Source organism: Jatropha curcas, unplaced genomic scaffold (genome assembly GCF_041381405.1).
Source record: "Jatropha curcas cultivar XTBG-Jc1 unplaced genomic scaffold, XTBG_Jcur_1.0 HiC_scaffold_122_pilon, whole genome shotgun sequence".
Classification (NCBI taxonomy): Eukaryota; Viridiplantae; Streptophyta; class Magnoliopsida; order Malpighiales; family Euphorbiaceae; genus Jatropha; species Jatropha curcas.
In genome coordinates, this window is record NW_028322368.1 from 30,560 (window position 1) to 43,843 (window position 13,284).

A 13,284-nucleotide genomic window follows, 5' to 3' on the forward strand; every position below is an offset into this window, starting at 1 on the left:
AGCTTTGAAAATGTGGTAGATAAGTAGACAAGATATTGAATTATTAAAGAGGATTACAAAAGTGGATTGCCAATGTCTCTGGTTGAGCTTGCAACTCTAACTGAAATAGAACTAATAGTAAATCACCATCAATATCCAGGTTAAAATCAGTGACATCATTTTTTTCTTTATATAATTATATAAATTGGATAATCCGTACTTGAAAGCATATTCAATATAAGACCACTTTAAGTTTGTAAGATGGTCCCCAACGTTTGAGTAGTTTCAGAGAGTTAAAATTTTTTAATCTCTCAGGATTACCATAAAAGGGCAACTACCCTTTGTTAATTAGTCAACGAAGTTTGAAGGAATGGGAACCTGAATGGGGCATTTCAATAACAGAGAGTACTTGCGGGTTGATCCCTATAGTTTAAGGTATTTGCTTTGATTTTTTGTAAATATAAATTCTTTCGAGTGAGTCTCTTTGCCCCCAAAGATGAATGAAAATAAATTGAATTTACCGTGGACCGGTAAAACGGATACGAGACTAAACAGCTCATAAAGTATCCAAAAGTTTGAAGAAATGGGACTTCAAAGCAATTGAATTGAACATTGGCCAAGTTCTAACAATTTGGTTCTAAAGTTTTAAAAAGCAAATGTCCATAGCTTTAGCTGAGAATCTAAACAATCTTTTGAATTGACTTAATAAGGTTATAGCCAAAAGCTATTAGACAAAGTTTGGAGTGCAATTAGTTGGCAAATTAATAATCATACGTCTAATTGATATGTAAAAGGCAATTACTATCAAAAATCATCTCAATTGCAAAATGAATATGCTGCTTAACTTCGACCAGAGTTTTTCAAAGTAATAATATGAACATAGTCAAAGCTAGAGGGTCCCATATGTTTAACCCAAGACCTGCAATATTTTAAAATTGTATCCGCGAACAGCTATGTTTTATAATTTAACTTTTTAGAGTTTTTCGGCAAAATTAATTATTTTGTAGCTATTTTAGTAGCCTTAGCTGTTAATTTTTGAATAGTGTTTCATAAAATATTAAAAGCTAAATGTTAGCATTTAGCACCTTAACTGATCGAAACACTAAAATCTACTTAAAAAATTATTGTCGAATATAATCTTAGTATTATATGAAAAGTTACTAAAACAGCTAGCAGCTAAACGCAACTAAAACAGTTAAAAGCTATCAAAACAGCTAATCTTGTCTAAGAGAATCTAAAACACTCATGACTATTTTCTATTTCAATTTAGAGCTTAGGTATTTGCTTACCTAATTTATAAATTTATGGCTTTGTCCCAGAGTATAATGGTTATTTTTTAATTTAAATGATAATTTATTATCAAATTTAAAAGAAAAATAACAAAAAAATAAATAAAAAAAAATGACCCAATATATATATCATGATAATACAAATGATAATAACCTCACAACTTGGATTTCTTTTGTGAAACAGGCTTTAAAATAAAGATTCCTTAAAGATAAGCAGAGACATGCCATCCATGTAATAAAGTCCAATAAATAATCTTGAAGCACATGGGAAGGACATGGAGAAAAGTCCAGTAATGAGTATTAATTTTAGTCTAGAATTCAGAGAGGAGAAGGAAAAGCTACTGTTGAAGCAAAAGTACCCTTCCTATTTCATTCTATACATATATTGATGGGAAAATAAAAATTATAAGGCCTGTCATGTTATGATAACATCTATGAAAAATAAAAGGGACCAACCTCCCCCCTGAGAATTCAAATTTCAAGAAATTATATATAGCACTACCCATTCAAAGGACCCCATTTTCATGTGCAAAAGCAAAGATTACGAGACAATGGTGATGAGGACAAATTTTACTGTGAGGTGGAGCAATGAAGTTGCTGTCTAGTGGGTCTATACTCCATGCAATGTATTGTACCATTCCCATATATTAAGCTGCCGACTCTGTCCAAGAAAGGGTCTTTTTTAAAAAAAAATTTTGCTAACAACATAAAGGAAGTGTGTGAAATGTCTCATTGGGTATGACAGTGGACACTAGACAGGTAGGACTGTGGAAGTTGACACATGAACAATAAGTGTCTTTCACTTTCTTTTTCTTGTATATATACTAGGGTTTAGTCACATATTTCTGGTTCATGTATGTAATAGTCCAGCTACCATGGCAGGGTTCAAGAATTTAGTGATTGTTAAGTTTAAGGAAGGTGTTGTGGTGGAGGAGATTATGAAAGGAAGGGAAACTTGTTTCTGAGATTGATCTTGTCAAGTCCTTTGAATGGTAAGTCCTTCATTACATGCTTATTCTAAACCTTCATAGTTAAATCAATAACAGGATAAAGATTAGGTTTCTTAATTTGTGAAGCATGCATTCTCATATCAATATATACTATATAAGGTTACTGAAAGATCCCACTATGGTCCGAATATCTCATATCAGTAACATAGAGAGCATGACAGGGATAAATACCTTTAGCCTGAGGTAGATTTTGGGCTCTTTCCATCTTAATGGCTAGTTTTTCTGAGGGTTTTCTGTCAAATACCAATAAATAACATGTGAAGTGCTTCATATTTTTATTTTCTATTAGCAGGGGACAGGATTTGGAAGGGCCAGAGATGCTAACTCAAGGCTTCACTCATGCCTTCACAATGACATTTGAGAAGAAAGAAGACCACACTGCATTGCAAACCCATCCCAGTCATGTTGAATATTCTGCTACATTCTCAGCTGCTATTGAGAAAATTGTGGTGCTTAGTTTCCCATCTGTTCAGATCAAACCACCTGCATGATCTAATAAGATCTAGAGATAATGACAATAATAAAAAGAACTAGTATTTGGTTGTTTCTTATGATATATGTGCGAGTGTCTATTATTAATTATATATGTTAGTTTTGTACGTATAATTGTTTGTGGCTGGCTATTTTAATTTCTGTGACTCTCCATGCAATTTCAGCATCAAATCTTGTACCACTGAAATGTTTTCTTATTTTATGATCATCATTTTGCTTTTTTAATGAATAGACAGACTACCTACTATGAGATTTGATGTGTCCATTAGTATTTCCACTTGTCGACAAACAAAATGATTCACTAAGTTCGTGTGCATTATGTCGACGAAATCACGACTATGTGATCAAATCATAATTGTCTCTACTTAAATGATTCAATAAGTTCATGTGCATACGCTGCTTACAACTGTATAATTAGAATACATATGTTCTTGACCAACAATGTGTTGGTTAGGGGTAAGTTGGTACAGCAAGTGAACTCAATTCCTGTAAGGCTGAAAATACAAATTCAATATCTGGAAAATGCATTTATCGAGAGAAAAAAAAAATTCACCTTTGTATACCTAAAATCTTATATCTTTGTCTGCCTCAATCTTTATTAATTTCTCAACAAAAACATGCAAATAACTAAGTAAAGATAATATGCGAAAATAAAATTTTGATATATATAAAATATGGGCTTATAAATGAGAGGTGACCAAACATATGGTCTAATGACCCATCAGTCAGTGAGATATCATAAGTTACTAAGAATAGTGAGAGAAAAGGATGAAACATACAGAATCTAAATAAAGGATAGTAAAAGTACTGGCAAAGTGGAATAGCAGAATAAAATAAAAGGTTTTTGTGGCATTATAAATTCATACCCCAAAAAATAATAATAAGAAGAAGAAAAGAATAACGAAAGGAAGAAATAATAGTAATAATACTAAAAGAAAGAAAGAAAAAGAAAAAAGATATGGAAGTATGGTTATTTTGATTGTCAAAGATCATTGCCAGAAGAGAATATGAAAAAACCAGGCAGAAAGTTATATCCCTTGCAAGATTAAAGTAGATTCTTTATCATCTATTCTGACCACCAAGCCCAAGAACCTTAGAAATTTTCTTTACCATTTGGAAGATCAAAAAAGAAAAAGGAAAGGAAATGCATACCTTCAAGAAACTCAAATTTTTAGGTTCTCTCCAGCTTCTAATCCTCAATCTCTTCTTCATCACTTGTCTGTCCCAACACACATCTTCAATCTTATGCGGAAAAATCCCAATTCAGATTCCATTTATCAGTTCTAATTCAACTGTTTCATCCCTTTTAAATCACTCGATGCTATGCAGATCTCATAAGTTGTACTTCAGAACCTCTCTTGGTCTTTTTCCAGTTTCTTCAGTCAACTACACAACTAAAACATTAACCATTTCTCACCCTTCTCGCTCTTCTTCACAACATTTTATCTCTCCTGCTCTTCTATTAGCTGGTTTTCCTACTCCTCTAACGCCAAACTCACTTCTTCTCTTCAACTGCTCAAGCAAAAATCATCCAGGGACATCTTTTATAGGTAACTGCAGTCGCTTGAAGGCTTTTGCAGCTTCTTCTCAAAATCAAGAGCAAGAACTTGAAGTCCCTTACTCATGTTTACTAGTCAACGACATTGAAAAGCTTGACGGGGGTTTTCATCCAAAAGATTTGAATTGTTCGCATTACAGACTGGTGTACAGAAGTTCTTCGAAAGATGATGACTACAGTGAATATGAGTTAGGGAGCAGGATATCTTTCGACATTCCTGATCATGTGCCAGATATCTGCAACGAATGCCAAAAGCCTAATGGAAATTGTGGAGTTGGACTGAGGTGTATATGTCATCCTAAAGAGTGTAGTAAGTGCATAAATCTCTCAAAATTTTTCACTTTTTATTTTGATTTATTCTTTCTGCAGTTTATGTAAGTTTGGTGGTTTATGGTTCTTTTGCAGAAGACAAGGTCATTTCTATAGCTGGATCAGTCAAGCAATTCGGTAACAATGTACTCATCTCTGTACTTTCTTTCATTGTAATCTTTGTTTCCTTCACGGACTTTTGATACAAGAAACTAAAATACTGAGCTTATACCAAATATTTGTTGCTTTTTTCAATTCTCATTAATGTTGTATCAGAAATCCAATCCAAATTCTAGTTCTAGGTTTACCAATTTTTCTCTCTTTAATAGTTCATAGCTAATGATGGATCCATCGACCACTGTTCTTTGAACACACAAGGGATGCCTGTTCGTGTGCCGAGAAACGGGCTTTAATTTGTATTGAAAATTGTGGGTGCAGCGTCTGGGCCTTTGCCATTTCCCAAGCTCAAGCCCGGCCATGAATAGGTCTAGCTCTTTTCCTTGCCAGTAGCCAGTTGCCATCAACCTTCCCAATCATTAACATTAATAAGTCCAGGTACCAACTAAAGGAAAATGTCTACAAAATAAAAGCATCCAAAAAGGCATACAAACAAAAATAATCATGACAGAGCTGATAGCTACAGTGGGACAGACACACACAGGCTTAGCAAAATTATTGAGAGAACTGAAACACATTATGGGAGTGAAAATAACATCCAACAAAAAGAATCCAAATGTTGAAATTTGTGCATTCAAACCATATCCTTAGCCTGGAATGACATTAAAAGTTCACCGGTGAGCAACTTGAATTTAACAAGAAGGTTGAAATTTCTATTGAAAAGAGTAGGAATAAATTGAACAATGACAGGAAAAAGGAAGATTACGATTCTTTAATATTATAAGTAAATCTCCATCTACAGAATGATTCAAAATCATCAATTTAGAGATTATTAAACTGAAAAATCTGTAGGCAAAATCTGGCAAATCATTTTATGAGACATTTTCTCAACATGGTTCACCAGAGGATCATTACAATCACAAAAGCAAATAGAAAGAAAAACTAGTTCTTTAAATATCTCTCCTAACTCATTAAAATAGAGTAGGAATGGATTTAGTGTTGGTTCTTCACATGAAGAACCTCCAAATCACCTTCTTGCAGGGCTCAGTATTTGTAATCCTTCACATGGAGGCTCTCTGCAGCACCCTCTCCCAGGTTAGCATCACCCTTGTAAGTACCTAAAGTAGCTTCTGAATTAGCTTTGCATCTCACAAGCAAAGCAGCCTGTGCCTTCTTTATATTTTCCTCCTTTCCTGCCCATGCCTTGAGAGTGCTCTGCTGAAGAGCACGGCCAAAAGAGAAAGTAAGAGACCAAGGTTTTTTGCCTTTGAGTTGGTTCATTGCATTCAAATTGCGAGTGGCTTCCTCCTCACTCTGTCCACCAGAAAGGAATACAACAGCAGGAACAGCAGGAGGAACGGTTCGCTGCAAAGCCCTGACTGTATACTCGGCCACCATCTCATGTGAAACTTTCGCGCAATCTGAGCCTGGGGTCACCATGTTTGGCTTCAAAAGAGTTCCCTCAAGAAGGACATGGTGATCATTTAGTGCTTTATAGCAAGCTGCAAGAACACGTTCGGTCACGTCTGCACAGCAATCAATATTATGGGATCCATCCACCAAAATCTCTGGCTCAACAATAGGTACTAAGCCATTCTCCTGGCATATACTAGCATAGCGTGCCAAGCCATTTGCATTCTCATTAATAGAAAGCTGAGATGGTTCAGTTGGACCAATCTTTAGAACAGCTCGCCATTTAGCAAATCGAGCACCAGCTTCATAGTACTTCTGGCAGCGCTCAGCTAGGCCATCAAGACCAAGAGTTGATGTTTCACCCTTAGTTCCAGCAAGCTCAACGATGCCCTTGTCAACTTTGATTCCAGGAAGAACCCCTCCTTTCTTGAGAACATCAACAAAGCTCTTACCATCAGCGCATTTCTGGTAAAGTGTTTCCTCAAAAAGGATTACACCACTGAGATATTGGAGGACGTCTGGAGCACAGAAGAGGAGCTCGCGATAAGCACGCCTGTTGGGCTCATTATTCTCGACATTGATGGCAGCTAGACGCTTGCCTATTGTGCCTGTTGATTCATCTGCTGCAAGAATTCCCTTTCCGGGAGTGCCAATATAAGCAGCATTGGCAATCAATTCATCTGCACAAACATTTTGAAGTTCAAACCAACTTTTTAGCACGAGTTTCAGCAGAGTCCAAAGGGAGAATATTAGAAAAATATATTCTTTTAAAAATTAAAAACTTGCTGTTAATAATTGTGAAGAACTGTATATCACATTCTAACCCAGCATCAAATCCTCCTAGGAAATTTGATTTCTATGGTCATGCAGATAACATCAAAGCAAATAGTAAAAAATTTGAATGATTCTTTCCAAGTAGCAATACTCTTAATTAAGTTCCTCTAACACTACTTTAAAACTAAGAATCCATTAACCAAGGAATAGGATCCTCACTCAGTTTCCCATTGTTCTTCTTGATACATAATTAGAATTGAAAACTATGGATATAAAGATAATAAAAAAATTAAATCATTTAAGACGAACAATCAAAACCCATGAAGGGAATGGCTGCAAAGAAAAAGAAAAGTAATCACCATGATACTTTCCCTTAAAGCAAGACATGATTGATCTTTATTGTTTGTTTAGTTTTGAGAAACAGAGAACAATTAATTAGAAATCCAAGATTGCTCTTGAGATATAGAAGGGAGGAAGAGAGCTAAGAAGAGGAGGAAGACGAGGATATGTGGTCATTCTAAAAGCTTTGCAACAATTATGGTGGATTTGCAACTTCTTGGTCATGTCTGCGCCATCTGTGTTACTAGACTGTTTCCTCGGATATTTTTTGTTCCCTTCAAAACAGGCAAATAAAAGATCACAAAATTTACATTCAAAAACCAAGCCATATCATATCATATTAGCCAAAATACCATATGGGCAATCCATTCCACCTCTAAATTAGTAAAAGTAAGGTTTAAATCAAATCAACCCAACAACAAATTTAAAATTTCTTGACATCTATTTGATAGATGTACATTTAAATTCACAGTGAACCTAAATTTGTATTGCAAATAAAAATCATTTAAAAATAAAATTTACCTCAGAATTGAAAATTTCATTCATCTTAAAAGATTTGTCGATACAATATATCCTAGGACTAATTCAAGTTTTGAGCAATATAACCTCTTAATTATTTATGTCGATTTCTAAATAGAACTATTGAGTCATTGAGTTAGTACTTCAATCATTGAATTTTTCAAATTAACAACCTTTTCCTTTGAAAAAAGGTTATGTGTTGCAATAATGACTTTTGCATAGGGAAATAAGAAAAACCCATTAGGCCCATTAAGGCCCACATTGATGGGCTTTGTCTAGCAAGTGATGCAGTAATGCTGTTTGCCTACTTGACAGCAAATCATTAGAAATGATCAGTTCTCTAATCTGGAGAATACAAACTCAATAGACTTTATTGTTTGAATTGGACGAGCATGAAAGGGATGTTAAGGATTCGCTTCAAAAGAAAGAAAGAAAGAAAGAGATATGAAGCAAATAAGTAGGCAAACGCAACCACCTTAATATCAACTTCGGTGGCTCATAATTTAAAAAAAAAAAAACTTAAACTCATTATTTTTCTATTACTTTAGGAACAAAAATCATTAAACGATACCCAAGAAAAAACAATATCTATTGATGAAATGTCTAAGAAAAATGGGTGATGGTTCCTTGTAGGAAAAGGAATGAATGCATGGGTAAAAAAGAAAAAAAGAATGATGGTGGCCTTTCATCAAACTAGGAAAGAGAGTGGTCCATTCCAATTGTTGGAAGATAGGCGTGAGTGATCGTCTATCAACTCTCAACGTCTAAGGTGGGTTCGAACTACATTTCTGTATATGCCATGGGGTTGACCGGCACCTTCTCTACGTTTCCTAACTTCAGTGCAAAAATTTTTTATAAGGAAATAATTATTAAAACATATATAATCCTTCATTTTCTATATTATATATCGATATCGAATCATTAGGTTGCTATTTTTATCATCAATTTTAATTTTTGAATTTATAAATTTAATAAATATTGAATGAAAGGCCTAAGTTTGAAATTTCTTTCTGAAATGAAAGATACAATATTATTATTATTATTATTATTATTATTATTATTAAGGTCTACAAATACCTAACATACTTGAGTGATAACCTTTGCCTTTCCAAAATTTTCTCTTTTGCCATGTTTTTTGGGAAGTAAGTGATGATGGAATTTCATTGGCTTGTCTAGAAGTTGAATAAATGAGAAGAAATTCTCTGAATTTGTCCACATTTATGCAATTGTGCTACAACACCTAACTATGAATTTTGGTACATTTTCTTTAATTGACCAATGATGGCTGCCACAGTAAAATTTTCTAGTCAAAAGCCTGTCTTTCTTTTAGACCTGTCGTATAATAAAAGGTGCCTCAATTTCTCTGTTAACAGTGTTTACCTTCTAATACTAAGACAACAACATTTCAGGGAGTATCATATTCAATCTCTTACTTTCGACCTTCTACTGCTATTATGCATAATAGGAAGAGTTCAATTAACAACGCAAATTAGGTATGTAGGAAGAGTTTTAGAGTTCAATTTCTACTGAATGCATCTATAAAAAGGGACAAAGAGTATTAACAGTGACTAAATTCTGAGCCATCTTAAGTGTGACTAAATTCCAAATGAATTTAAGTGGTCTTTAGTGATGGGTCCGATAGTGGTAGTTTACACTAAAAAAAATATGAATCATTTTTATTCAAATGCTACCATATATGATTCTCAATACATTTTTATATATCATAATTTAAAAAAGAAAAATAGTATCAAATATTTAAATCTCAACTTTATGCACTGATCCGCTAAACTATTATCCCAATTATAATTTTTTAAAACTTTGACGGTTAATCAAAATGCTAAAACTGATAATCTGCTAGATTATTTTTGATGACTTTGATGATAAGTTTACAATGATTAGTCAGTATCATCAAAGCTGTGAAATCATGTTCTAATCTTATCATAAGTGCACTTGTAACTCTACAGCTACATTTCATTTTCTTAGCCACATTTCAATCTCCTGATATTTTAGTCTATAGTTTTTTATATTTTAATGTATATAATTATGATTAATTTAAATTTTCTGCATCGAATTTTATTTTTTTGCCCTCATTTAAATTATTTTTTCCTATTATTTTGAATCTTTCATGATGGAACTCAAACATTGATGTTCTACAACGATAACAGACATATCCATAAACTGCATTTCGATTTGAAAAAGTATCAAACTTTCCAATTTTCTTTATAAATTGAATCCTACAATACAAAGTGTAGAGAGCAACCTAAGATATAACTTGTAGTGAGTTTAGGGGAAAATACATAAACATTGTATCCTGTGAGTGTGAAATAAATTGAATCAGAGACTACAGAAAAAAAAATATATGTCTACAAGTTTAGAAGTGCAAGTCTACAGTTGATTCACTGCAGTTCTGTCTGTCCTTGGCAAGCTATTGGTTTTATAGTGGTCCAAAATTTGTAACTTGAATGATAATGAGGGGACCATAGAGGTACAAAGAAACCTAAACGGTGCACCAAATTTACCTCTGAATGAAGACAATAAGATTTAAGGACCCTTGATTGAAATTGAATCATGTCAGGTGCAAGTTCACAAGCTTGCTCAAACTTGGTTTAATAAGGGAGCTTCAATTGTTCATAATTGCTTCAAACATAACACAACATACTTAAATCTTTTTAAAGAAATTGCTTATTTACCCTCTTAATTGAAGCAGAATTGGAAATTACAGAGAAGGTTTCAAGGCATTGATCATCATCATGTGATTCAACTTTATTTTGTCCTTTTAAGGCCAAAAGCAGTGTTCATTCAAAGTCTTTCAACATCTCCTATTGCCCTTTTAGCAAAATTTTCACTAAAAGCACATTTGGTTGTACCTTTTCAAATAATTTTGAACCTCCCCAATTTTTCCCATTCACATAGATATATTCTCCTAAAATAAATATTTAAGACATCATATAATTTGGTAAAATGTCAATGCAAAAAACAGAAAAATTAGGTGTCTAAGGGAAGAAACAGAGGAAAAAGAAGACAAAGATTAAAATCAGAACCAATAATTAATTTTGTAGTATATCAATTCACAAATCAGCAACTAAACAGCTAAATTATTACTCAAGTGATCAAAAGAATGCTAATTAAGTCTCTATGCCTTTCAAGCAGAAAGGGAACAAATAGAAATAAGAAACAAACATTAAAATCAGATAAAGAGAGTGAAAGAAGAGAAACAAGAATCAAGAGATAAACAAAACAAAAGTCAGTTTGTTTTTTTTCTTTTCCCCCTTCAAGAGCTCTTACAGGCATAAATCAACAAAGAGAATTCAATTCTTTCTTCATCTTTTGCACCAATTTCTCCTCCAACCAAAGCCTGCTATCCATTCCACTCCTTGTCCTAAACATAAAAACAGCAGAACCAGAACCAGGACTATAAAACCAATTATGCACATCCCACATGAGATCAACAAGCAATCCATCAACAAAAATTGTTTGGTTCCCTCTGAAATTCCATTGCAGCCTCTTTACTCTGATCACCATCTTATTATCAATACACACTGATAAAACTGGGGTACTTTAGCCCTTCATTTTCTCCACTACATTTAATCAAAATATCATGTAGAATTCCTGTTTCACAAAATTGTGCCTTGGTTGCATATAAAGTACTATTTCCTGAACAATGCTCCTGTTTTGAAATAAGACTTGCTTTAGCTACTGGTGTGCTAGTTTTGAGCTTCTTGGTTATAGTCTCTCCTTCTATATCACCAAGAACAAGGCCTATTTCATTATCAAACCATAACTAAGACATAAAATCCTTCAACAGGAACAGGTCCTGTATCATATTTAGCAGAAGAGAGATCCCAAAAGATTTCAACCTTCAAATTTTCGGATTCGATAACTTTGCTGCCCTTTTTCTTTCTGAAGAGTCTTGTGTTGGTATTAAGCTTGAAAGATGTTGTTGAAGAATCTCGATTGCCAAAGTTTATAGTAAGGCCTTGAGTTGTATGATTCTGCACCAAGTGACTGAGACCAAGATTTGTTTATGAGTAGAGAGAATGATCTTGTAAAGCTAGAAACTGCATTTTTAACAGATGGGATGAAGCTGGGAGAAATACAAGCATTGTTTGAATAGCTAGAACAAGAAGAATTAGACACATTTATGGCATTTTCACTAAAACAAGATACTATATCTCTCATTGTAAAGAACAAGAAAATATTTCTTGATTTAATGATATATGGAAAACTGCAATTGGGTTCTTGATAATATGGACAGAGCAAGAGATAGGAGAGATCTGAAGAAGATTTTGGAGAGATGGGTTTTTTTCCTTCTTTTCTTTCTTTCTCTCTTTTGGACAATACTAAAAAGAAACAAAAGTTATTTAAGTTAAGAGCTAGACCAAGTTAGGTTGCTTTTTGAGCTGCCTCTCTCTTAAATTTTCTACAAAGAAGAAAATTCATATTTATTGTATTACATAAAAAGAAAGATAAACAGAAAGGCACAATGAAGTAAAAATGCAAATGTTTTGTATTTAACAAGAATCAATCTCACCTTAAAATCTGCATCTCATTCTTATAAAATATAAATTAGTTTATAAAAAAGTAAAAGAATGGAAGATTGAGGCAGAAACCTTCAAGGGTTCTTTATTTAATCACTTTTGACAGTTCATATCAAATAATATTAAAAATTCAAAAGAGGTTAAAGAAAAGAAAGGCATAGAAAAAAGCTGTTTGGACCTGGTCTAAATACCATAACAATTTTGTGAAATGATCATGCTTTTGCCTTTAATTTCTTGCCTTGGCTTCAGTGATTAATATAAAGGCTACAAGGAATAATAAAAAAAAAAAAACTATAAATAAAGACATTTAATGGGATTTTACTGTAGAAAGTGGGGGATTAAAATATTAATGGGCACAGTAAATAGTAGCCAAGTGTTTTGAATTTTTTTTTTTTAGGACAGTTAAACAAAGAGGAACCTAAAAGAAGATTTGTTGGGTACTATTTTGATGGGACAAAACTTTGTTATAGTGTGATTATTTTTGCTACTGCAGATTATATGTGGGGGAGCATTGGCTTGGCATGAGGAGTATGATAGTGAATTTTGGACCCCACTACATAAATTGAGTCTTTAGACCCTACCAACTCCTCCTCCCCAACACACCCTATGATTAAAAGCAAGCATAATTTGATTTGAGCAATAGAGATTTGCCTTTCTTTTTCCCAAATATGAATATTGACTCTTTACGCTTGAAATTAAAAATTAAAAGATGGTACAATAATTAAACTACAAGTGTGAATATTTTAATTAATTAGTGATGGTGTGCATGTTACATCCTTTAATACAAAATTTAATGTCATTTGGGAAGTAAGGGCCACTAAAATTTAATGCAACCCATTACTCCTTTTTTAAGTTCTTGGTCAAATCTCAGTACTCAATATATAGAATTCTCCTAAGTTCTCCCTTAATCCTCAATTAGAAAAATAAAAATGGATATTAATTAAGTG

The 13,284-nt window shown here is 33.3% G+C and overlaps 2 protein-coding genes and 2 pseudogenes across 3 annotated transcripts; 2 read left to right on the top strand and 2 right to left on the bottom strand.

The window, feature by feature from the left end:
- The first annotated feature begins 2,128 nt into the window (after positions 1-2,128).
- LOC149492090 (stress-response A/B barrel domain-containing protein At5g22580-like) lies at positions 2,129-2,999 on the top strand (annotated as a pseudogene). Its single transcript, XR_016319144.1, has 2 exons — positions 2,129-2,260; positions 2,571-2,999. The product of XR_016319144.1 is annotated as a stress-response A/B barrel domain-containing protein At5g22580-like (transcript).
- A 905-nt stretch (positions 3,000-3,904) lies between these two features.
- Positions 3,905-4,873, top strand: LOC149492091 (uncharacterized). The gene is made up of 2 exons (XM_089716886.1): positions 3,905-4,638; positions 4,734-4,873. Exons 1-2 carry the CDS (start codon positions 3,915-3,917, stop codon positions 4,838-4,840), a joined length of 831 nt encoding a protein of 276 aa, XP_089573012.1. The 5' UTR covers positions 3,905-3,914; the 3' UTR covers positions 4,841-4,873.
- A 625-nt stretch (positions 4,874-5,498) lies between these two features.
- LOC149492092 (fructose-bisphosphate aldolase 6, cytosolic-like) lies at positions 5,499-7,546 on the bottom strand. Its single transcript, XM_012220817.4, has 2 exons — positions 7,301-7,546; positions 5,499-6,847 (listed from the first exon to the last, which is right to left on the bottom strand). Exons 1-2 carry the CDS (start codon positions 7,326-7,328, stop codon positions 5,799-5,801), a joined length of 1,077 nt encoding a protein of 358 aa, XP_012076207.1. The 5' UTR covers positions 7,329-7,546; the 3' UTR covers positions 5,499-5,798.
- A 3,281-nt stretch (positions 7,547-10,827) lies between these two features.
- LOC149492093 (uncharacterized) lies at positions 10,828-12,171 on the bottom strand (annotated as a pseudogene).
- Between the last annotated feature and the right edge of the window lie 1,113 nt (positions 12,172-13,284).